This window comes from Clupea harengus, chromosome 14 (genome assembly GCF_900700415.2).
Source record: "Clupea harengus chromosome 14, Ch_v2.0.2, whole genome shotgun sequence".
In the NCBI taxonomy this organism is placed as follows: Eukaryota; Metazoa; Chordata; class Actinopteri; order Clupeiformes; family Clupeidae; genus Clupea; species Clupea harengus.
Genome location: NC_045165.1, coordinates 11,383,294 through 11,409,849, shown reverse-complemented (window position 1 = coordinate 11,409,849; position 26,556 = coordinate 11,383,294). Strand labels below are relative to the sequence as shown.

At 45.6% G+C, this 26,556-nt stretch overlaps 1 protein-coding gene across 3 annotated transcripts in view; it reads left to right on the top strand.

The window, feature by feature from the left end:
* The window catches only part of mdga2a (MAM domain containing glycosylphosphatidylinositol anchor 2a), a 145,468-nt gene that overhangs the window by 108,536 nt on the left and 10,376 nt on the right, over positions 1-26,556 (top strand). For all 3 annotated transcript variants that reach the window (XR_006152809.1, XM_031579771.2, XM_031579770.2), the window contains exons 11-13: positions 16,080-16,257; positions 23,671-23,691; positions 24,326-24,481. Coding sequence is in view for 2 of the 3 variants with exons in the window: in XM_031579771.2 (XP_031435631.1) it covers positions 16,080-16,257; positions 23,671-23,691; positions 24,326-24,481 (355 nt within the window). In the remaining variant the exon portion in view is untranslated. The remainder of the gene's footprint in view (positions 1-16,079; positions 16,258-23,670; positions 23,692-24,325; positions 24,482-26,556) is intronic.

Genomic DNA, 26,556 nt, shown 5'->3' with positions numbered 1-26,556 from the left:
CTTATTAGATTGCCAGCTTTCTGCAGCCACTTTGCTGGACTGTGGTGAAAAGCTGAGCCCGGTGCAGTGGGTTGATAGAGTTAGCAGTCGAGGTGTATTTATTGTTTTTTTTTTTTCCCTTGAGGCCTGAAAGCATACTCAATGTCGGAGAGGCAGTTTGAGTCCTTGCCAAATCAATCCAGCCTCATCGAGTGAAAATGAAAATGAAAATCTTTAAACACTAAATTAGCACCCAACTCGAACTAAATTGGTGGGAGACAGCAATGTAGACGTGTCACCGATTGGATGATTGGTTATCCAATGTCGAGCATTACTATGGTAAATCATCAAACCCTTGTGTGATGACCTCAGATTAACAAGTTAAAAATAGAGTTAAAAATAGATTTGGCAGTTTCTTCCAGTTTAACACCTAAAGCTGTCATTCAACACAACCTTTCCTTCGTGGCACCATGCATAATCCCTTTCGCAGTCAATCACAAACATGTGCCATACAAAATGGCTGCCGGGGTATATTTAGCCGTGTTTTGTCGCACGCTGCCCTCCCAAATACCAGCTGGGGCTGCGGCCTGTCAGGCTTCTCGGGGGGGGGGGGCCACAACGAGACGACCGCTCTTCAAAAGCCTCACCTCCACCGTGCCTCCGGCGGGTGACGGGCGAACGGGCGGGCACAGCAGCTCCCCGTCACCCCCGTCCGTCACAGACAAGCAGCGCTCAGCTGGAGCGGAGGAGTCGGCGGCCATTTCTAATGACATCACGCCGAGTGATTTATTCCTTGTCAGGTTTGTCATTGGGAATGGCCGCCCACCGGCGTTTCAAAGTCAACAAGAGACACAAGTTTTTGGCACAATTTTCTTTTTCTTTCTTTTTTAGACACATCTCCCTCTTCTCTCTCACTTACTCTCCTTCTCACTCACTCACTGTCTCTCTCACTCACACACACACACACACACACACACATGCACGCGCACACACACACACACACATGCACGCACGCACGCTCACACACACTATTAGTCATCTCAGCAGGGGCAATTAGAAATTAGGCCCTTTTTTTGTGAACGCGTGCTCTTAGTTATCAGTGGCGGCGTGCAGCCGTGTTTGCGCTCCATATTTCCGCTGGGACAGGTGCGATGAGGTGAGGTGAGCTGAAGCTCTATGGTGCAGTCGAGCACAGCTCGCCATATAGATTTTCACAGGCTCCCGGGACCACAAAGCATTTTCAGTCGAACGGAAAGAGAGAGAGAGAGAGAGAGAGAGAGAGAGAGAGAGAGAGAGAGGGAGGAAGAGAGAGGGAGAGGGAGAGGGAGAGTGAGTGAGGTGTGTCTCGCTCTGAAAGCAATGGTGCATAGGGAGTGTTGCGCATTGTGATAAATAATGAAATGAGTTGGTAGACGAAGCCCACGGGTGTCAATGGAATCCTCTGAAGTAGCTCTCTCTCTCTCTCTCTCTCTCTCTCTCTCTCTCCTTTTCTCTTTCTCTCTCGTTCGCTCTCTTTCGCTCTCCCCTCTATCTCTCCCTGCTGATTTTCAGCCGAATACCAAAAGATTTGAAAGGTTTTCAAATCAAACCTTTGTAGTTGTTGGGAGGAAGAAAAAAAAGAGAGGCATGCTCTCCGGCATCCAAACCACAGATTTCTGTCGGTCCGTGGAGGGGGAGGGAGAGAGCCAGAGAGACAAAGTCCAAAAACAATTCACGCTTTTGTAGTTTTAGAAGCCAGCTTTGTAGTAATCCATACCATTTATACTTATGATCCATAAATCCATATGTAGAATAGCAGGAGTTGCACAGGTGCAATGCAACACATCAAACAGCTTCAAAGAACAAGTATGGACTGACTATACATCCCTACTATGCACACTTATGTAACATGAGTCATTTAGGAGAAATGTACCCATGATGCAAGCTCCTAGTGCTAATAAAAATCCAGTGTTGTTTGAAGTGCTTACAGTGTTGTTTGAACTGGTTACATTCACATTGCAAAACTGAGTCACACAGGTGTATAGCAGCCAAACCAATAACGCTGTAGAATCCACCGGTCAGTGGAGCTTTTTCCCTCTGCCGTGTGCATCATGCCTTCTCCCAAATCCTCCATGGCTGGTGTAGATCCTGATGGTGCGTCTTCTTCTCCCTTTGAAGAGGGAACTTCAGTGAGCACACCTGGCTTTTGCAGGCACGAGAGGGAGAGAGAGCAAAGGCAGGGAGAAACAGGGGGAGAGGGCAGAAAACTAATTAACAGCAGTGCCCAGGGGGAGAGGGCTGCCCAAATAAGATAAGCTTTTACGGGAGGAAATCAGGAGGGTGGGCGGCACGGAGCAGAGGTTAGCAGCCCACAGGTGAGTTGTGTGTGTGTGTGTCTCAGAGTGTGTGTGCATATGTGAGTCTGTTTGTGTATGTGTGTATGTATTTACAGTATTTGTGTATATGTGTGTGTGTGTGTGTGTGTCTGTCTGTGGGGTGTGTGTGTGTGTGTGTGTGTGTGTGTGTGTGTGTGTGTGTGTGTGTGTGTATATGATGATCATACAGGTTTGTGCTCCTTGAAAATGTCCGCATGATGTTTTCCTTCGCATGTCATGTGTTTTCTAGTCATACTGTAAGTGTCTAGTCTATTCTTGTATGCGTGCATACTTGTGCCTTTATGTCGAGTCTTTGTATTCATTTATTTGTGTTTGTGCCTTCATGTGTGTTTGTATACATGAGTCTTTCTCTGGCATGTATGTTCTCTTGTGTGTGTGTGCGTGTGCGTGTGCGTGTGCGTGTGTGTGTGTGAATGTCAGCATCTGTCCCATTTGGCCATGTCGTGACTCCTCCTGTCCAGCCTTGTCTAGTCTGGCGTTGCCTGTGCCTGTGCTCGCCATCAGGAACCACTCCAGCTCTAATGGGTCACATTCTCGCCCAGCTTGCGTTCATCCCCCCCCCTTTCCCCCTCTCTTCCCTCCACCACACAGAAGCCCCCTGGTGTGGCCACCTTATTCTTTCACTCCTCCGCGTCCCATACAGTGCCTCCCCCCATTCCACTCATCCATCACTTTGCCTCAGACGCTCACCTGTCTACTCGGCCCCTGTCCCCCTGCAGGGATTAATGGAAGGTTCTAGCGCATGGTGGAGTGGAGTGACTAGGGAGTGTGAGGGTGGATGGTGTGTGTGTGTGTGTGTGTGGGTGTGTGGGTGGGTGGGGGGGGGGGGGGGGGTGGGTGTTGTTTTAAATTCCACCACAGTGATGAGTACTTCTACATGACACAACGCTGCGTTTGCTTTGCGGCTCAAAGTGCCTCTCATCTCATTCTGTTTGTTTGTTTCTCACTCCATATCTCTCCTGTACAAATGTTCCTAATGGTTTCTGTCACTTTCACTTTGGGTGTCTTTTTTTTTACCTTCTTTTTATAGCCGTCTCTTTTCCTCTCTCCTTCTCTCTCTCTCTCTCTCTCTCTCCGTCTCTCTCTCTCTCTCTCACATAGTTTGTTGTGTTTACATGTATTATTTTGGCAGTTGCTTTGGTCCAGAGGTAAGACACGATCCAGAAAGAGGCTGATCAAGAAGTAAACATTGGAGGTAAAGTGGTATACTGTGGGCTGAAACAGAACTGTGGACTGGACAGCGTGAAGAGTTTGAAGTGTGTGTTTGAAGGAGGGGTTACTGATAATTAGGGCAAGATCTGGGGTTAGGCTTAGCATTGGGCAACTAGCTTACATGTAGCTGGGAGCGAGAGTAGGTTGTTAATTTATAGATGGGTTACTGACTGTTAGGTCTAAAATGAGCTATTTCATAGATACAAGTGATCCAGAGAGAGACAGCTGCATAACCCTCAAGTTGTGTTCGCCATGTGGTCACACTTCTGGTCACAATTCACCAGCTTGAAAACATCTGATTTTTTTATATATTTAGGTTTAAACTTTTCTAAACCATAAGTAATTGTGTTTGTGACAGTTTTTGTGTGTATTACAGTCTTGGACATACATTTTTTTTACACAACAATACATTTTACAATAAATTACAATAAATAAATTACAATAAATTATCTTATTAATTTGAATCAGTAGGGTGAATGATGTCATGAAGCCTTGTCAGTTTAAGATGAGAGAAAAGATATTTTTTCGCAGACTGCAGTTTTCAAAATGTTTTGACTGGAACACAACATGAGGGTTAAACCCTAGCTGTGAGGTTTAGGTCAAATCTGTAAAGGATTCTCTATTACTCCCACTCTCTCTCTCTCTCTCTCTTTTTCTTCACTCTCTCTTTTCCTGCACTCCTTGCTTTGCTAAGTGTTTTTACACTCTTTCACCTGCTGTGTTTTTCTGTGCTCACTCTCTGTCCTTTCTACCTGCTGTTTTTGCATCCTCTCTCTCTCTCTCTCTCTCTCTCTCTCTCTCTCTCACGCCATTCTTCTCTCCCTCCCTCTCTGCATGTATGTGAAATGAAACAGTATGGACTGAAACCACTTCATGTGGCAGCAGTAAAGAAGCAGTTGATCTGGAGGTAGACTACAGGTCAGATCCAGCTGTGAAGTGAAATACGAGGTCCAGGGGGAGGGCCTGTCCTCCATTCAGATGTGCAGGTTCACTGCCCAGCTGTTAGAATCCCACATTCAACTTCCACATAGCAGCAGTGGAAGCTTTTCAGGTCTCAAGGTCTCATTTTATGAAGCCTCTCTCTAGTTTGACTCTCTCTACCCTTTCTTCTGTCTGATAGAATGGAGGAGAATAACGATAAGCTCCTGAGGAAAAGTTTCTGGTCAAAACATAAATAAAAAACTAAGCCTTGATAAACTATTCTGCTTGAGAGCGCTGTGCAGCGAGAGATATTTTATTTTATCTGTCCAGGTTTTGCTACACTTATCCTGTAACAAAGGTAATTTGGATGGTGCATGCTCACATTCTTCCCCTACATGAAGTACATGAACTGAATATTATGGGCCATCAGTGAGGTAGTAATCAATCTGAGAGAGGGATAAACAAAAGGGACAGGAAGAAAGGGAATCAAAATATCGCCAACTGAAAATTAATAATGAATTGTTCAAACAATTGAAAATCCAGAATCAAATAACCACCATTCTATGAAATGTATTTTGCACCAAATCATATTATTTTATATTAATTGGTGCAAAAACAATGTGTGGACGTGTCGGATAGGCCTAGTTAATTCTTGGCCGATGAAATAAAGCCAGAGCAGGTTTCTACTCCACTTAGGTTAACAGAGACTGCACTACACTGTCTGCAGATGTGGGATACACAGGCCATTCTGTTCAAGTTACTGGAAAAAAAATCAAGCTGGGCAGAGCATGGCCTTACCCTCTCTCTTTTTTTCTTTTTCTTTCCTCATCCGTTTTGGGTCATGCTGCTAATAAGGAGAAAGTGGGCAGGTGACCTTGCTGCAGGCGGATGTGTGAAGGGTCCAGCAGATCTGTGGTGCTGGAGCTGTAATAAAGAGTGGCGGGTCAGTGCTGTGTGATGGAGGCGCTGCTGCTGAGTCCAGGACTGGAGCTGGCCACTGTCCATGGTGCTGAAACCCATGCCTTTTCACTCACACAGTGAGAGAGAGGAGTAACAGAGACAAGAACAGTAAAGAGACACAGTCAGACAGAAGAGAGACGGCGAGAGAAGAGAGACAGAGACATGTGTAGAGATAGAGACAGATAAAAAGAAGGGAGACAGAGACAGATAAAAAGAACGGAGACAGAGACAGATAAAAAGAACGGAGACAGAGAAACAGACACACGTACAAAAAAGAGAGGGAGAAAAAAAGAGGTTTACAAAGCAAACGCACTTTTGTAGAGTCTCAAAAACAAATTCCAACCGTCTGTTTCCCCCTACAATCAGGTTTTTTTGTGCTCCTTGATTAACAGCCTGCCGTGTAGTAACGAGTGGACTAAATTCCTGTTAGACATCCAGTCTAAAGCAGGGCGCTGCAATCAGCATGTGCTGATGCTACTCATGCTAGTGAGGGCTCTGAAAAGCATCTGATTGCCAACAGGGAATCACCATGCAGTGAGTGGTAATGGGCTTCCTTATATGAAGAATAACCCACATGAGTAAAGTTTCATCATGGACAATTTATGAGAATATCAGCAGGTGTGCGGGACTGTGATTTAAACACACTCTTGCTGTGCGAACACCTCTGATGGAAAACCAGTGATAGATGGTGCTGTTGTAGACTGGGTGGAGATGTGTTAGGAGTTTGGAGACGGAGGTGTGAATGGATGGTGGGTGAGATGACATTAGCATCTACATGTGAACTGGTTGGTGCTGAGAGATCTAAATGTGTCTACAGTCAGTACAGAGAGCGAGTTGTGATGTGCTTTCTCAGATACTGTTAATGCAGACAATATTGTGACAGTGTCAAGACGTCATGATAACTGCAGGTACAATTGGGTCTCTGCGCGGTTAACATTTTAAAAACAAATTGGGGAGGAAAGCTCACCCTGATGTAATATTTGTGCAATCTGCACTATGTGGGTGTCCTTTATTTTCTCTTCCAACAGACTAATTATCCTGCCCCTTACTCAAACTTTTTAATAACCTCGTTAAAGTCCCCCATGCATTGGTTTTCATAAGCGATACCCCGCTACTCGCTGTGATTAAACAAAATTTAACAACGATAAAAATCAAAGTAAGATCCCAGGCCCTCACCGACGTAGTCACACACACAGCATCTTTCAGCTGAAATAGGACTAGGAGTCTTCTTAATGGTTACACTGCTAAATCCTTGTCTGCGGAGAGCTTTCCTTGGGTCCTTAACAAAGCTCTAACAAAGCTGGCTATGAGCGTGCAATATACCACAGACATTCTCTTTAACTTAATTTATACCGCACAGAGTATTGTTATGGAAGTTCACATTCATAGATAGGGATACTGTGCCTTTGAATATTTCATGAACAATTCCTCTGTAATTAGGAAAGGGGATTGTAGAGTTCACTTTAAATGGGGATTGAATCTCTTTTAATGATATTGTTTAAACTGCTATCTTGGGGTAACAGACGGCTCTGCAATAGTGTAGAGAGAGAGATAGAGAGAGAGAGAGAGAGAGAGAGAGAGAGAAAACCAAGAAGAATGTTTCTATTGATTCCATCCAAACTAACTTTGTTTACTCTGACGTGCATGGAGAAAGGCGTTGGCAAACAACAGCGGTGAATCCATGTGATGGAATATTTTGCATTTTCCCGCATTACCAGATGGAATTTATTTACAGAAAACAAACGATTTCTTTTGCTTTCCCTCATCCAACGCAGACGTAAACCCTGTCAATAGTTACAGTATGAGGCATTAAGCATGAAAAATTCCCCCAAGTTTTCCTCTCATTGTGTCAAAGCCTTCCCCATTGTCTTGCCTCGCCTCCGAAATCCAGTTATGAAAAGTAATTGGTTTTTAAAAATGAGCTCATTGGATTGCTGTGCGCTGGTTGTTCTGTCCAGCTGGCTTGTGCTTTGCCTTGGCATGTGCATGCATGCAAACAAACACACACACACACAAACACGTACACACACACACTCACACACACACACACACACACACACGTACACTCACACACACACACACACACACACACACACACACACACACACACACACACACACACACACACACGTACACACATACCGTTCCCTCTGTACAAGTTTGCCCACAACAGATAGCCCTGGACGGGGCAGATCTTTGATATATCTAACGCCTCCTGAACGTGCCCAGTCGATCAGGCCCAGATTGGTCTTGTCTGGAGAGAGAACACCAAAGTGTTTTATTTGGGTGTTGCAATGGCGTTGTAACTGTGTCATCATACCGCCCGGCTGTTGCAGCACTGGCAGGGTGGGGCATCAGGGGTTGGTGGTGCTGGTGGTGTCGTGTCTCACGACTCGCGTAGTTCTGCTGTCGATTTACCCGAATTTGGTGAGTGGCTCGCTCGGGGAGCAGAGGTGCATGTGTGTGTGTGTGTGTGTGTGTGTGTGTGTGTGTGTGTGTGTGTGTGTGTGTGTGTGTGTGTGTGTGTGTGTGTGTGTGTGTGTGTGTGTGCATGTGAAAGGAGGGCTGGAACACCTGTGGCACAGCCTGGTTGGGTGGACTTCTATGCCTGTAGCTAGTGGCAGGTCATTCGTGTATCTTTCTCATCCTCTCCTCTCCTCTCCTCTCCTCTCTTTTAGTCTTTCCTTTTTGCTTCTCTTCTCCTACATCCCTTCTTTATCTTTTTTTCTTATTTCTGTGTCCCACTTCACTCTCATCCATTTTCCCTTCCCCTCATCCCTCTTTTCTTCTCCTCCTCTACTCCTCTAACTGCTCTATCATTTCATGTCCTCTCTTCTCTAATCCTCTCCTCTCCTTTTTTCTCTGTTCTACCTTTCTCTTTTCTCCCCTAGGCTCATCGCACCCCTCCCCTTCCCCCCTCCTCTATACCACATGTTCTTACCTCTGTCTTCCTCTCTTCTCTTCTCCTCTCCTCTAATCTCATCACACCCTCCTCGCCTCTCTTCCTCCATCCTCTCAGTCTCCCGTTCTACTGTTCTCTACATTTCTACACTTTCCTCTCCTGTTCCTCTGTTTTTCTCATCTTCCCTTCCTCTAGTCTCATCACACCCTCCTCTCCTTTTCTCTCCTGCCTCTGCATCCTCTGTTCCACGATATTTCTCTCTTCTGTTCTCCCATCCTGTCTTCCTCTCCTCTAGTCTCATCACACCTTCCTCTCCTCTCCTCTCCTCTCCTCTCTCTCCTTCCTCTCCTCTCTTCCCACTCATGTGTGCCAGTCCAGCCCTTCCTCGCTGTGGGTTCCTTGCACTGCCTGGCCGTCACTAGTGAGGGGGCTGAGCTACAGGGTGCCCTTATCTAATCACTGCCTCTGATACTTCCTCTGTTATGTCTTTACCCCATACTGTTTATCCTCGTAATTTCCTCTCTGGTGACTTCTTTCTCTCTCTCTCTCTCTCTCTCTATCTCTCTCTCTCTCTTCTCTCCTCCGACATACATGCACACACACACACACACACACACACACGCACACATGCACACACGCACACACGCATGCACGCACGCAAACACACACACACATCCACCAACAGAGAGAGTGTTTTTTTTTTCACAACATATTAAATTAATTTTTGTTTACTTCCTAATTCTCAAATAAAGAGCACCAGACGTTTGCTTTTACTTTAGGCATTAGCTGGTGCTAAACCAAGCATATCCCATCACCCCACCACCCCACCACCTCCTCTGGAATGCCAGAGCTGTTTGGTGTGACTCCTGGAAGCTTCACGGTCAAATGCCCCCACTTGTCACTGAATGTCCCGCAGGGCAGTGGAGAGGTAGGACCCAATAGACCACACTCAAAAGCACACACACACACACACACACACACACACACACACACACACACACACACACTCAAAAGCCCTCCATGACCACACTTAGACTCATCGCTTGAGAGCTGCAGTTGTCCTGAGGACTAGACGAGAACAGCTGATCGTGTCGTAAAATGCTTCTTACCAATGAACCCCTCTCATCCTCTGTCCCTCTCTCTCTCTCTGCCCCTTTTTTATACATTATCACAAAATCAGTCGTGTGAGAAGCCCTCGGTGCCAGGGGCAGCCTTTGAAATGTTCACTCTACGCCGAGGGACTTGACAAAAGCTGGCCCCGGCTTTACAAGCGCGCAAACAAATAGCACGGGAGAGGACTCATGTTTCAGAGCACCACCTCCCGCTCCTGCTCCTGCTCCTGCTCCTGCTCCTGCTGCCACCTCCTCAGCAGACTGGGCACGCGAGGGGAGCTTTGTAAGCTGAGCACATGTCTGCCGATCGATACTGTTGGGCAATCAAACAAGGTCTGGAAGTCAAACACGCCGCTGTGTGTGTGTGTGTGTGTGTGTGTGTGTGTGTGTGTGTGTGTGTGTGTGTGTGTGTGTGTGTGTGTGTGTGTGTGTGTGTGTGCAAACAGATGCGGATGCAAATGGTGATTTAAAAAAGTGAGATATATTCTGGCGCGTTTCACAACTTTTAAGCAACTTTTATGGCTTTTTGGGCACTATCGCTGTCATGACTGTAAAGTGTGTGAGTGTGTGTGTGTGGTGGTTGGGGGTGAGGGGGGGGGGTGTTTTAATTTCTCAGACTGAATCAGTGTGATTTGAATTATTAAGTGATATGTTTACTCCCAGTGAGGCCTTGGACTGAATTCTAACTAGGTTATTATTTACACAGAATAAATTAACCCCCCCACCCCCACCCCACACACAAACACTCCAGCCTCAGCCATCTCAATACATCCTTTACTCAGATAGAACGGGGCCTGTAGTTCTATGTGCAATTGCTGAGGAAGTGGTGGAGAGAAGTTAACATGAAAAGGAATGCCTCTCCTGCTCTCTTTTTCTCTCTCTCTCTCTCTCTCTCTCTCTCTTCCTCTTTTTCCCTCTCTTTATACGACAAGATTTGCAGAACGATGACATGAATGAGAAGTGAGACTGGTTGCCATAGCAACACGGCATTTTACCTCCGACCGGCAACATACATAGCAGAATACAAAGGGCTGAGCGAAATGAAGAGGGGAGAAAAAGCACTTCAGCACAGAAAGTCATTCTTCTTTTTAGCTCAAGTTTTTCCCTTTTGTTTATGTGTCTCTCTGTCTGTAGCATTCTCTCTCTCTCTCCCTCTAGCATTCTCTCTCTCTCTCTCTCTCTCTTGAATTTTCCTTGACTCCTGAGCAGTTGCTGGAGGTTCATTGAGTGACTCAGTGATTATGTGATTGCATGCAAAGTGAAAACTGGTCTGTTGTGTGTGTGTGTGTGTGTGTGTGTGTGTGTGTGGGTGTGTGTGTGTGTGGGTGTGTGTGTGTTTTCTGTTTGCGATGAATGAACCATCCTCCACTGACCCTTTCCCTGTGTCCGAGGGACTGAGCTGGTTTATTCCCTTATCAGAGGGTCGGGTAGGCAGGAAAGGACAGCCTAATAAAAATCTGCTTATGGGGTCGTGGCGGTTGCAGATTACTTTTTTATCCTGCTCTGATATATGACGCAGGGAATTTTTTTAAGGAAAGGGGCCCGGGAGGAGAGAAGAAAAAAAAAAAGCAATTCCATCTCACGCCATCCTCCGTAAGCCACAGGGTAAAAATGTAATGATTTGTTGATCAAAGTGCTCAAACTCTGAAACTCTGTGTTGCTGTTTATGTCCCCCCCACCGCACCTCACTCTGCACATCATGGAGCAGAGGTGAACCAGCAAACAGCACATCCTCCAGGTGCTGGTATTTGAATAAAGGTCATCGCAGGAAGCAAGGAAATGTCTCGCGGCCTTGCACTCATCTGCCAAAAAAAAAAACAGTAAATTAATTAATTAATTAACAAATAAGAACAATACAACAATGAAGTAAATAAATAGTCTGATAAGCATGTGAAAAACTGTGATAACAACGGCAAAGCCATAATCTGTAACTTGTCTGAACGAAATTCTGGATCGATCTGGGTAATCGGAGAGGAGAAAAAGCTGTGTGCGTCAGAGAGGAGGGGGCGGACAAACGGGAAACGAGCGAGGGTTGGGTAACGGGGCGCTTGGACTGGCCGTCAAAGTCGTAAGTGTGCCGCGAGCTCTTATCGCGCTATGATAATGAGGAGTTGATGAATATTATATTCTACAAATTTAATAATGCTCTACTTGTGAGTGACCCCCAGAGAACGCCGTTGGCATTGTGCCCATGGAAAAAGCTGAAGCTGCTTGGCTTTTTCGCTCATTTTTGTTAATGGCATTTCTTTTTTTCATTTCTTGGAGGCATGTGTGTCTCTGTGTGTGTGTGTGTGTGTGTTTGTGTGTGTGTGTGTGTGTGTGTGTGTGTGTGCGCGCGTGTGTGTATGTGTGTGTAAGAGGGAGAGTACAGGCCTCTGCATCTTATCTCTCACATTTACAACACACACAGAAACACACAGACATACAGTCACAAACGCACATACATACACACACACACACACACACACACACACACACACACACCCACACACACAGACCACACTCTCTCTCTCTGTCTTCCCACTGTTTACTGTTCATTTTTCAGCGGCAGAATTTCCTCTCGTTCAAACTGCATCATCCCATCAGTTATGTGCGGAGAGGACCTCTGTGTGTCTCTGTGTGTGTGTGTGTGTGTGTGTGTGTGTGTGTGTGTGTGTGTGTGTGTGTGTGTGTGTCTGTGTGTGTGTGTGTGTGTGCAGGTTTGTCCCGCCCTCCGGGGAACGCTTGCGGTATGATTTATCTTTTTGATTTTTATTCCGCCATTCCTCCGGTGATGAAGAACACAGCCCACTGCATGGAGTGCGGGAGGAATGGCCTCTCTCTCTCGCGCGCGGGCAGGCTTTCTCTACCCCCTCTTACCATTTGAATAATCCAATATGCAACCTCATTTTCATAAGCTTTCATCAAACAGTGCCATAAATGTCGCATTCTCGTGCTGTTGTGAGACGGTATGGACGTCCATGATCTAATCTACCTCATCTTCATAATGGCTGGACATTCCATTTGTGTAATGCGTATATAATGGCCATAATTTCAATTTCAGTCTTCTTCCTATATACATCTTCTTCATCATCTCCTTGCTCTTACCTCTTTCGCTCTCTTGTCATATTTCATAATGGCTCTTCTTTGCGTTTCTCTGCCTTGTTTCCTTGTCTATCTGTCCCCATCCATCCTGTTGTCTTTTTCTCTCTCCCATCTCTTTTTCTCTCGCTCTTGTCTCCTCGATTCATTTCAATTCAGTTCAATGGTGCTTCATTGACATGACAGAAAGGGCACTTGCATTGCCAAAGGAGTCATTCAAAACAAAGAACAGCAAATCAAAAGATAAAAATAGATCCTTAAAATTAGAATTAAGCAGAGTAGGTACAGTGTAATAATCAGATTGGTAATAGTCATTATTGTTAAGTGATTTTTGTTATTATTGTTTTTAAAGCAAAAGAATAGATACGATGGCTCCTCTACTTCCATTCTTTCTCTGATATCCCCCTGTTCTCTCCGTGTCCCTCTCCATCTTCTCTATTTTCTTTTTTTTTCTTCTGCTCTCTATCTTAAACTCCCTCCTCTCTATCTCTCTCTCTCTCTCTTCTTCTCTCTCTCTCTCTTCCTCTCTCTCTCTCTCTCTCTCTCTTCCTCGCTCTCTCTCTCTTCCTCTCTCTCTCTCTCTCTTCCTCTCTCTCTCTCTCTCTCTCTCTCTCTCTCTCTTGCTGTTCATGCTCTCTATTCCCCTCCACTGACTCTGAGGGCTCGCTGGTGGAGAGATATTGGATGGGCCCTCCTGGACCCAGGTTGAAGTAGTGTTTGCTGGAGGAGGTGTTGTGCCGGAGTGTCTTTCTCTCCAGAAGAGGTGCACCCGCTTCCTCGGGTCGGCTCCAGCGTTAAACTGCATGAATAAGCAGATCCGTTAGCACAAAGACCGGTAGCGACAGTGGTCAGTTTCTTCAAGGTGAATCCCAGTGGTGCAAACGTCTTCTGAGCACAAAGGAAGGGATCTGTGCGGACAGAACTCCCCGCACAGGAGTGTCACGTCTGTGTTCTCCGCATTGATCCGTGCTTGTGAGGAGAAGGTGGGCTACCTCACCAAAGGTGGTCTCATATTGCTTCAGTGTGCTAGCTGTTTGACTTGATCTTTTTTTGTTGCTCTTTTTCTCCTCGCTTTATAGCTGCTCTGAGCCCCCCCCCAGCCCCCCCCACCCCTGCCTTCCTCCTTTTCCTCCTCATCCTTGTCCTCCTCCTCATCCTCCACCTTATGGGTTCCAGAGGAGCGCTTTCCTTCCGTCGAAGGTCTGCGCGCACCGAATTAGAAATCTCACCAAAGCAATAAACAGTAATTGTATCCTGAGATGGAAATCTCATTAGCCAAGCTAGAGAGGTACCCTGATGGGAGAACTGGCAGCTACTCAGGGCCTTTCTCTCTCTCTCCGTCTCTCTTTCTCCCCCTCTTCTCCCCTCTGTCTCTCTCTCTCTCTGTTTCTGTCTCTTCCTCTTCAGCCAACTCCACTCCCACCCCCACACCACCACCACCACCACCACCGCCAATAATCTTTTATTCAACTCCGGCGAGGGCCAAAAGTTACTTGTTTGACAGCCACTGGAGTCCCTGAAAGCTTGCCACTCTATGTGCACCCCTGGGAAATATTGGCACAGCCAAGATCAACATCCATTACACTACGCTGTTTACCAATTATGTGTAGCCATGGTTTGTTTATCTCCCGGGGCAAACGAATGAGTTGTGCTAAACGTCCACAATTAATGCACCCCGGGTTTGAAGCGGCTTCCTCACAATTAATAAAGAAAGAAAGAAATACTGCAGGAGACAAAAAAAAAAAGAAATTCTAGGTATTAGTGTTTAACTATGTATTCAAGTGCCAAATTTTTTTTTTTCAGCAAACCCCCGCCACTCTCACACTTGTTCGCTCCCACATGCATACACAAATAAACACCAGTCTCAGATCTCTTTGCCTGTCAATGAAAATATGAGATTTTTGTTTGGGCTGGGTGGGGTTATGAAGCAATGAAGCTGAAGGGGCTGACGTGGGCTCTCGTCTGATATGCGTTCCAGCCACCGCCAGCCTGCCAGCCTGCCACGGAGCCGTGAATGGCAAAGGCTGGATTTTAATTAGATATAGCCAGGTCGCGGTCGCTAGGCTTATGAAAAAAAAAAAAAAAACTGAACGAGGCATCATCAGCATCAGCCCCGAACCTATTTATGTTTCGAAATGAACCCCTATCAGGTTGTGCTGGAAGGATAAATTGACTTCTCCGTATTGAGCTGAATCAACTTAGCTCTCAGTGTTTAAAAAGCTAATCGTGGAAGGGGTGTGTGTGTGTTGGGGGGAGGGGGGGGGGGGGGGTTTGAGTGGTGGTGCCTGATCAGAGAGGTAGAGCACTCAGTCAAAATCAATTTCTTCCCATACGTGTCTTTCTCATTCTCTCTTTGCCTGTAAAAATGGTTTGTTTTTATTTTTTACTTTTCTGACAACTTCATAATTGTTGCTCTTGTCTTAATCCTTCCTCTTGTTGCTGTGAGGCCTTGATTGCTCTGTAGTGTGTGTGTGTGTGTGTGTGTGTGTGTGTGTGTGTGTGTGTGTGTTTGTACATGTGCGTAGGCGTGTAAGGTGGGCGTGCATATTTCTATTCATATTCTGCTCATGTTGAAATGGTGGATGGTTTTAAAATTCTAATTGAAGTTAGTTAGTCTCCTAGTTGCTCTTAGAGTATGCAGAGAGAGAGAGAGAGAGAGAGAGAGAGAGAGAGAGAGAGAGAGAGGACGGGTTCAGGGTTGATTCTGAATGATTCGCGCTCTCTCTAAAGTGTCACGAGCCCTTCATTGGGAGCAAAGGAAAGGGCTCGGTGTCACTGCCATGGCAGCGAATACAAATCACAGGAGATTCCCACAGGGCTCTTCCCGACAGCCGGTATCAATATGTGAAACCCATCCCTGAGTCAAGTGAAAAATTGTCTTTTCTTACCTCTCTGGGTGACATTTTATATTAATCACACCCCTCCTGCTTGAGATATGCTTCTTCTCCTCTTCATTTCTGATTCTTTCCACACGGACGCTGACTGGAGAACAAGAGTGTTAGCAGTCGGTGTTTGTGTGCAGTGCTGTTGATTAAACCTGATGGACAGCATGATTTTGCCATCTGCCAAGGGCTATGGTGAACTAACAAGGTCTTTGCCAGATAATTACAAAGAGATTGACTCACTTTATATTTTTTTTTCTCCGGCTCGCTCCTGTGGAGGGAAATGAGTCAGTCAGGAGAATGTGAGGACGCGAGGAACTGACCAAGAATGACTGACCTTCCTGGTCATTCGCTTTGACAGGGAGACGAGACAGTGTTACAAAGGCGCAGCTGCCACGCACACACACCTGAAGATGAGGAGGGAGGGGGTGTTTCAAGGAACCATTGAAAATGACCTAAATGCTTTTTTGTTTTGTTTGTGTGTGTGTGTGTATGTGTGCGTGTGTGTTTTTGCATGCGCGCACACGTGTATGTGCGTGTGTGTGTGTGTGTGTGTGTGTGTGTGTGTGTGTGTGTGTGTGTGTGTGTGTGTGTGTGTGTGTGTGTGTGTGTGTGTGTGTGTGTGTGTGTGTGTGTGTGTGTGTGTGTGTTTCAGACTGGGCAACAGCGGTGGTGGGAGCAGGAGATCCAGCAGGAGGGAAACATTGAGAGGGGTCAGCTGATCACATACAACCTGACCGAACTGATCAAGCCAGAGGCCTACCAGGTGCGCCTCACCCCCATCACTCGCTTCGGAGAGGGCGACGCCACAGAGAGAATCATCCGATACAGCGGTGAGTCCACAGCTACTTTCTTTAGCACATTTTTAATACAACCATATCTTACGTCATATTTTATATAAAGTCAATTGTCATAGGCTACGTTTATGACACTAAGCCCCAGTTGCAAATAGACTTCATAAATGTATTGTTATTTCAGGTGTGTCTTGCAGGCATCATGTACTGTAGCTGAATTAAGAGCAGTTTTAAGTGCTTTTGTGACAGCCAAAATATAATAAAAGAAAATCTGAGAGCCTCAGAATCTACATAGACTAGCTGCAAATGATCCATGATGTTTGTCCTTCGGAATAGACACATATTTCATCAGACACGAAGATATTGGCATTCAATCTGATATATTTTCCCTAAGAGAGGAAGACACTGGTGGATCCCACTCCACATTCACTCAATGAGCTCCTCATCCTAACAGTTCAATGGAAGGTCCCTGGGCGTGCTCTCTGTAAAATATCAAAAGGGTTATGGGAACACTATATATTCCTTTGGTTTTTTAAAGCCTGCCGTCTGTCAAACCCCAATAGCGAGGAATATAAAAACACACACAGGTTGTCCAGGCTGGGGCCTCCCCGCAGTGCCTTTTTTGATGCTGCAGTTTAAGGTGATGAGGCTTTAAATCATGAACGGCACGTGGCAGGCATGCAGAAGGGGACCCTGGGCTCTATTCCTCACTCTCGCTCTGCCGCGCTCCCCCATTCGCTCACTCACCAGGAGGCCTCTCTCAATGCTCAGGCATCAGTACCTCCACGAGAGCGAGCGAGTGAGAGAGAGAGAGAGATAGAGAGAGAGAAAGAGTGAGTGATTCATGGAAAGATACCTAGATAGATAGAGAGAGGCAGCTAAAGCACATTCTGATGAACAGATGAAAAAAAAAAAACAGAGGTCTGCATGTCTTTTTTTATTATCATTTCGCTGCCGGCACCCCTGGTTCTCCACGATGCTGTGTGCTTATGAGGGCTGACACAAGATGGATGTGTGTGCATGTGTGGGTGAGCCCCCTGGAGCGCGTGTTGTACGTTGAGGGGCCTTGGAATTCCTCACTGGGACATTACCCCCTCGGAGAGATGGGGGGCTGATGGCGAGGCCAAGTCCCATCATCATTCTGCGCTGGCGAGACAGAAATAAACAAATGGGCTCTCTGGGTCTGGGCCACTCTGGGCTCTTTGGCTGGGGTTATTATTTAGGCTACAGGGACCCCTGCTGGTGGCCCAAACCACAGAAGAAGAGTGTGAATTATTAATCCCACTCATTTTGGATGGCAGCAAGGAGGACTTTTAGAAGAACGCATAACTTGAGCACTAAAAACAGCACATAACTGTCAAACTGAAAGAAAGACATAGATAAGGCTATTCATGGATACTGAAGCCATGAACAGACTGTTTTTTTTCCTATTCGTATAGACATTGAAGTTGTTATTCATCTACATAATGGAGCATTGGCTTCAGAAGTGTCTCGGCAGAAAGAACACTCCCATGCATTTAAAAGTAAGTGGACTTGTTTACCGCTAGCCCACCCTTTTATTCCCAGATGACAGACAAGCACTAGCCTCCCAGACAGGTCTTAAACGCCCGGCTGCCCTTGATGGCAGTTCAGACTGGGTGGGACGGCCGCAGACAAAACACTCGCTCCAGTCCTTTTGCGTCAGGCAGCAGCATCCTCTGAACAAACCAGGCCCTTAATTTCAGGGGCTGCTTTTCAAAAGGCAGTGACTAATAGAAAAGGTGAGCTGTCTGCCTGCTCACTTGCCGGATCGCTTTTCTCGCTCGCTTGTTCGCTCACTCACTCGTCGGAGTCGTGAGAAGAGACAACACACACACACACACACACACACAAACACACAAACACACACACATGCGTGCACAGACATGGTCTGTGGTGGTGTTACCTGCCTCTGCTGCGATGCTCTGTTTGATAGCGCGCCGCGGCCGTCGCCGACGCTCCCAGCCGATAGCCGTCAGGAGCCATCAGTGTCGCTGACTCCACTTCTCCCGCTGTGACTCACCCCCGGTGGGAACCGCGGCGCTGGAGAGCAGGGACGGCTCAGGCTCAGAAGCATAGAAAAGTGGATTATGTCAGTCTGTTTGCCTGCCGCCCTATTCGCCTATTCATCCTTGAGATATTATACACCCAACTTGTTACCAACCTGACAGTATCAGTGCCGAGGAGGAATAGCTTACCTCTGAGGGAGTAGGCTACTATGGGCTGGAATCCTTTTCTGTAAAGCGAAGCACACCAAGTGTCATTGTTAATATCTTTTATTGCGTTTTGGTGAATTTGGAGAATTTTTCATCCTGTTTCATCCTGTTGTGACACCGCCTTATTGTTGAGAGAGTATGCAGACCACTGACGAGCGTACCTTTAGAGCCCGCCAGGAGAGTGAGGACACATTTTTCATCTCAGAAAAAGCACCTGTAGAGAAGATTGTGTGTGCACCTGCTAGATAGGCTGTTCACATCACCTGAGATTCAGGCAAAGCCAGAGACACACCAAGAGGGTCTCAGCACTCAGCACTGCCTGCTATGTTATTTTTTCCTCCCTCTCTCTCTCTCTCTCTCTCTTTCTCCCTCTCTTTCTCTCTCTCTCTCTCTCCCTCTCTCTCCCTCTCTCTCTCTCTCTCTCTGTCTCTCTCTTTATCTCAATCTCTCTCTCTCCCTCTCCTCTGCTGTCCATGTTTAAGTAATTTGCCTCCAGGCTCATATGAAAGCACCATCTGCAGCGTTAGTGTTGTTATCTTACAAGAACCTCCGACCTCCGAAAGAATGTGCTTTGTTGCTTTGACTTAATACATTTTAATTGGATGTAATGGCCTCGGGTAGGGGGGGAAGAATGCAATGTTTTGCGGAAAGAAATAAGATTTATTGTGCTCGGGGAAAAAAAAGGAGCTTTGTGAATACAGCTTGTTCTGCTCGTCCCCCCATCTTCTCCAGAGTCTGTAATGGATGCTTTAAAAATGGTAGGTAATGGACTATTGGCATTGCAAACTACCATTGCAGTTATTGTACAGGTAAAGGTACTTGATTTGTGCAGTCAGACTCTACACTAAGCACTAAAGCACTCACTTGTATTGCCTGTGATTTATCTTCTCTTTTCGCTGCCACTTTTCCACTGTCTTCCACGGGCCATTCTTTTAAGTGCTCTCATTGTGGCGTTTGACTTGGACAGCTGTTCGGCTCGCGCTTAATTGATGCTAAATTTCAAAAGAGCCTGTCGCTACAACCTGGGACATGGGGGGAAAGTTTGAATGGTGTTTGTTCGCCACGGGGGGTTTGGGGGGGGGGGGGGGGGGGGGGGGCAGTAGGCTGACATTTAGATTCATAACCTAGGATGAACGCTGCCAGGAGGATTGGCAAGCCACGGAGAGGAAATGGGAGTCACTCAATCATTTAGCATCATAGAATAAAGCGGTAGCTCAGCATATAAACTTTGCAAATTGCTCTGCACAGTCTCATTTGGATGTCTTCCATGGCAACTCCATTGACATTCCTCTAAAGACGAAGCACGCTATGATTTGGATGGTGATGATTGTTTATGCACAAATAACAGTACTTCGTGCTTGGGTTGCTATTGATCACAGGTCTAAGGCTCATTTAGTGCTTGCCTGAGACTCTCAGCGGATCAGAGTCCTTGATCACTTGACGCTCGTATTAAATTTGATGCCAGATTGACTTCACGGTCAACTCAGAGTCTTTTACAAACACCGTTATTTCCTGTTAATAAAATCCAGTCGAAATCACAACAGGAACACAAAGCAATTGCAGGTGAGATTTTAGTCAGGGGTCACAAGTTCATATCAGATCAGGCTTGATTTGAATGCCAGTCCTCTACTTAGTATTATTCCAATTGGCCCTGATGAGCATGCTCGAGAATTCCTTCCGGTATATTCTTTCCCCGAAACATGAAATACAACTTTTGGGGACGAGGCTCAGGTGGTCTCTACTCCATAAAAAAACGGTTGGTTCTGACCTGCAGCCCAAAGACAGAGTGACTCTACCTTGTCCGTCCATTTAGAGCGGTTCTGTTCTGACCGGCAGCCCAAAGACAGAGTGACTCTACCTTGTCCGTCCATTTAGAGCGGTTCTGTTCTGACCGGCAGCCCAAAGACAGAGTGACTCTACCTTGTCCGTTCATTTAGAGCCCGGCGGTTCTGAGTCATGGTCCGTGTGCCAGGCTGCACTCTCGGCCCACCGTGGCTCTCTTAACCCCGCCATAAATATTGTAGCACAGCGGGCTGTCACAGAATAAAAATCAGGGTATATCCCGAAACGGGTCAGGAGAAGTCAATGTGCATATGCTGTGTGTCTCTCATTCATTTCCATTGTGTTAAGCTTTAATGTGTAGAGAATGCTTAAGTAAAAAGGATCCCCAGAGGTAAGTGTTTTGTGCATAGATAAATGTGCCACTGAGCTTCTTTTTGTGTAAATCTATGTGTGTGTATGTGTGAGTTTTCATGTGAATTTAATGAGGTTTACTTAATGTCTTCGCCTCCATGTATCTCCCTCTCTCTAATTGTGATCTTCCAGGCAGAGGGAGGGATGGAGGGAGAATGAAGGGAGAGACAGAGATAGAGAGAGAAATGGAGAAAGAGAAAGAGAGTGAAGGAGAAGGTGGGGGACAACAAATGGGAGCAAGAATGAGAGAGAGACAGTGAAGCGAAGGATTGTAGAGAACGAACGGAAGAGAATGAGGTAGAGAGAGAGAGAGAGAGAGAGCAGGGAGCACAGAGAGAGATAGGTAGAGAGAGAGAGAGGGAGAGAGAGAGAGGGAGCACAGAGAGCCTACCAATTAGAGGGTGCACTAATGCTGTGCATGTTTCCAAATATGCAACATCTGTTTCTCTGAGCACAGGCAGCCATCTCCTCCTTACTCAGTCTGCAAACAGCTGGGTGGTTTATGGGGGAGAAGAGGCTAACCTCACATGCTTAATTGCTTCCTAGAATGCTATATTGGAAAAATGAAAACAAATAGACAAACAAATGAATGTCAGCGTACGTACACACACACACACACACACACACACACACAGTTTATTGAGCATCCGAAACGTCTGTGTAAAATAAATTCAGGCACTTTCAAGTATTCAAGTAGATATTTAGTTACATATTATTTGTGGATCCAAGGATTATTGATAATCAATACTAAATAAATAATAAATTGCCTGTGATATTGATGTTTTTTTCTCTACTCTTGCTGGCTCGTGTTATCTTTCTCTTTTGCACACGTTTTCCTTTTGGCAACATTTCCATGAATCTTCCTTCCATCCTTTCCCATCCATTATTGTCTGTTTTTCCTTCCTCCGCTCGCTCTTTCGTCACTGTGTGTGTCGTGCTTAATAACCGCATTGTGGAGCATGCAGCCATCATGATTTGGAGATGCTTTTGTCGTCCGTCCCTCCTCAACAGCTGCTGTTTCATCGTCCATTTGGCCAATTTGGTTTGATCATCAGCGCCAGAACATCGTCGATTATGGCCATCAAGGCTTTGTTGACTCAGTCAGGAAGACACCATTGTTGTGTGATCAGTCACATGTAAATACGATTTTTGTGTGCGTACACTATGTGCACTAGTGTGTCTTTTCCCATTAGCTAATCATGCTAACTATAATGCAAGAAATGGTAAAGGCACTGGGAAATATAGCAGAATTGGGGACTTGGAAGATAAATCCGTTTTGAGTAACATCTGTTAATGAATGATTGATTGGATTTGTATGAATATTTTACAGTAAGGAGGTTGGTTGTGCCATGAACCTTTTGGACGAACCACTACTGACCTGCTGCAGCCTGAGAAATGTGAATATAAAAAATAGCACCTATCTTACAATGAATAATTAAAGGAAATGTTAAAATTCAGGGTTTCCATGGTCATCCTGGAAGAGGCATGGGATTTTAAAAGCCCATTTCTGGCTGGGAAAAGTCAAGAAATTCAGTAAATTAATTAAATGTTTTGGAAAAGTCATGACATTGATTTTCATTTTATGTAGGTCTGATGAAATGAATTACGTTATTGTGCTCCTCCATGGATAGTGTTTTGTTTCTGCAGCATGATACCATACCAGTCTATTGGAAAAGGAATGCAAAAGGTTGTTGATTCATTTTCTTTCAATAATTAGGCCCAACCTGTGAAGTAAAGGACGCGATTTTGTGTACTTGTAGCTTGTGAAAGGTCATGGCGTCCTTGATGGAGAAGTTGTCAATGAAAATGGGCCACACTACGGGGTAGTTGGTAGTTTCTGGCTATTAGATGTTCTGATGATGGCTCTAGAATCTAGATAGATAGATAGATAGATGGATACTTTATTAATCCCGAGGGAAATTTAGGAAAAGTTCTTACATGATGCTTCAAAACAGACGTCCATGATCATGCATGACTATTCTCTTTGCCAAATGACTGTAAATACTTTTTTATTCAAATCTGTGTCAAAAAAAGCTTAAATAGATTAGGAGGAGCCGCGATCATCATTTTGTACAACAGCTAATGATGGCACCATCACCGCCCTCCCAGAGAAATTGAAGCAAAACAACTGCAGGCTCTCTGAGCTTATGTTGTTGTGTCGCACAAACTTTTGGGCCAATTAGTTTATGGTTTATGGCTCGCTCGGCTGAATTGGGATCAATTTCACCCCGGCTATCTCCTCCTGCCGTGTCCGCACATCCATGTTTGCCTTGGGTAAGTGCTCGCAGTGCAGAGTCTTGCGAGGGTTCGGTGTCTGCCTGTGCCTGCGGAGAGCAGATAGGTGGGGTTGAGCTGAATTAATGAAAGATGCAGGTCAATGTGCTTCACCTCAGCATTGTGCTGCGCACCGGCACTGCCTCCGAGCTCGCCTTAAACTTCACTTTCTTCCTCTCGCTATAGATCTCTCTGCATTCCTTTCTCTTACCCTACCATCTCCCTCTTGTGCTCTCTCTCTCTCTCTCACTATCTCTCTCTCTCTCTCTCTCTATCTCTTTCTGTCTCTTCATCACTCAGTAGTTTCTCTCTCTCACCCTTCCTCCTCCCTCTCCTCTCCCTCTCTCTCTCTTCCCTTCTCTCTATCTTTCTCTTTCTCGCTCTACCTCTCTCTCTCACACACAGACTCACTCAGTAATGTTTCTACCACTGTAATGTTAATAATATCTCTCCCTCTCTCTCTCTCTCTCTCTCTCTGTCCTCTTCTCTATGCAGAGATCTTTTGTTGTAGACATTTTCCTCTCTCTTTCTCTCCCCTCTTTAGCTCTGTCTCCCTAATGGTTTAGATGCCCTCTACTCGCTCATTCTCATTCAGATTAGACTTGAGGGGCAAACACAGGCTCTCTGATATTCCCCTCTGGCCTTTGTAATATTGCAGTAATGGACCATTGACAATAGCCCTCCCACGGTTTTTACCACTGTAATGTTAATAATATCTTTTTATTTTCCCTCTCTGTCGTTTGATTCACAGCCCCTGTCAACCCCCACTGGAGTAAGTATGAGCTTTTTCCCCCTATTCTGTTCTTTTGAAATGCTAAACCATTAACTAGACATTTTGTAATTTCTGTTGTTTAGATGATGGCCTTGTGTTAACATGCCTGAAAAATCTGAACATGTCGATGGCTAATTGAAAGAAGTGTAAATGTAGATGTTGACCACTTTAATTGATTGGATGATATATGCTGTGGGGAATTAGCAATTTAAATAAATCATACTGTCGAGAGGAATGGGTTGTGTTTGTGCTTGGCTTCTGTTGCAGTGTTAGCATCAGACTGTGATTTGTATGTCATGCACAGTCAAGTCCAACTGCTGAACCCTGGATAGCTTGTTATTCGACCTGATATATGTGTCAGGCAAATCACTCACTAACAACCTGCCCACCCATAAATCTGCAGCAGTGCAGTAAAGAGTGGTTACACAGATACACACTACAGTCCCTGGTTTAATTACTATGTAAAAATCACATCTGTTTGGGCCGTCTAATGTAAACACCTCCATGGCCGCAAGAGGAAGCCCATGCATCTATTAGAGTTTATGCACCAGAATCAAGGTGGGTTAATTGGTTTCTTAAAACAGAAGCTCTGGACACTCTCCCTTTCCCTTCCCTTCCCCTCCCCTCCCTGCAGACAAGTTCCACTGCAGCTTCGAGGAGGAGACCGTCTGCATGTTCACTCAGGAGAAGACGGAGGAGTTCGACTGGACCAGGCACAGCGCGGCCACGCGGGACACCAAGTACACCCCCAACACCGGGCCCAGCAGCGACCACACCGGCTCCAAACAAGGTCAGACTATCCTCCTCACACCTACCGGTCCACTCACCACTCTGAGCAGAGGGGGCTGGAGGTCTGCCCTGAATGAATATATATATATGTCAGACAGAAAATACTGACTGAGTGAGAGGAGTGAGCCTTCACAAGAGTGGCTGAAGTTGGAAAAGATACATAAATGTCACGCTGTGCTATGTTTGTCCAATCTAAACAAATATTAGATTGGATAAAATGATAAAAAGGCAAATGTTAATTACAATATTAACAATACACTAAGAGCATTTAGATGTGTGTGTCTGTGTGTCTGTGTGTGTGTGTGTCTGTGTGTGTGTGTGTGAGAGTGTGTCTGTGTGTCTGTGTGTCTGTGTGTCTGTGTGTCTGTGTGTCTGTGTGTCTGTGTGTGTGTGTCTGTGTGTGTGTGTGTGTGTGTGTGTGTGTGTGTGTCTGTCTGTGTGTCTGTGTGTGTGTGTGTGTGTGTATCTGTGTGTGTGTGTGTCTGTGTGTCTGTGTGTGTCTGTGTCTTTTCTTTATACACTCTCCAAGTGTACCTCCTGGAGATCTACCCTGATGCAGTCATGTTCAGTCTTCACGCTGTTGTAGCACACCTCTTTATTGTAATCAAGCCCTGTGGAAGTATCTGATCAAGAAGGCTGCATGTGTTTGATTGGGGTTCAAAAGATTGCCAACCTGTAGGAGGTCCCAGGCCCGGCAGGCCCAGCAGGACCCCATCCCCTGTCCTACCTGATCCACACCATCTGCCTGCTCTTTGACTGACCTCTGTCGTGCGCTTTTTTTATGCGTGTGGGGTTTAACAAATATTAACAAGCTCTTTTTTTCTACAGCCATGCCCTGAGTTCATGTGTCCCTCGCATGGAGAGCTTACAGGGTGGCATTTGTATAAATCTGCTTAGTGCTGGGGTCTAGGCCACAGATTAAAATAAATTAAAATTGTAATTACAGTGCAATGTAATTACAGTGGAACTACCCATATCCGCTTTGTGTGTTACATTGTGTTTAAATAGGTGCACACGCCAGAGCCTTGTTAGAGGGTGGCATTAGTTGATTTGACAGTAGTTAATAGATTCATTGATGAATTACTTAATTGGACTTTAAGCCATGGTACAAATGTGTGGGGATATCGTGCAAAATCCTGACCACTGTCTCCCTGCACTGACAACGAAATTATTGTATGGGTCAAGAAGCTAGTCTGCCCAGTGGCAGCTACACAGAATAGTGGCTTTCTCTCCACTGTAATGTGCTAGAGGAGGTGAGTATAACCTTGAAACTGCTGTTGTAGAGGAAAGAATAGGAGTGGGTGGAGGCCAATGCAGGAAATGCACTGATGGACACATTCAAACTGTAAACACAACTAAATGCCCAGCGATTCTCCAACTCAGCAGTAGCCTGCACGAGGTTAGGACGACTCATCAGTGCAGTGAAATCCCAAGAGGAGGATCTTTCTCTCTCTCTCTCTCTCTCTCTCTCTCTCTCTGTATCACACAGACACACACACACACACGCACACACACACACACACACACACACACACACACACACACACACACACACACACACACACACACACACACACACACACAAACACACTAAGGCTGAAGTGTTTGCAATAAATCATACACATCATATCTCTAGGATCTGTGAAAGGAGCAGTACAGTTTCAGAAAAATATGTTTTTTTAAGTTGCTCTACTTGTGATAGAGAGTAGAAGAAAAAAAGAGAAAAATCTAGAAAAAGAGCTTGACCACCTTCCTGAGGGATATAGGTAGGATGAGATTTACTCATGGCCTCACTAGACGTTCGCGTCGAAGCTGTAGCCCCACCTGACCAATGTCATGGTTCACATCATGCGAACCTGCAGGTTGAAAAGGAAACATTTATGCACCCAGTAAACAACCAAACTCTAAAAATGGCAACAGAAAGAAAAATCACATGTTGGAAAAACCCAATAACAGAGAGTGTTGAGATCATTAGAGAAAAACGATATAATTATGGGGTGCTCACAATGCAGTACTTACGACGAACCTTTTTTTCCCCTTTTTGTCCGAAGTTTTTACATTCTTCTGATTTGTTCT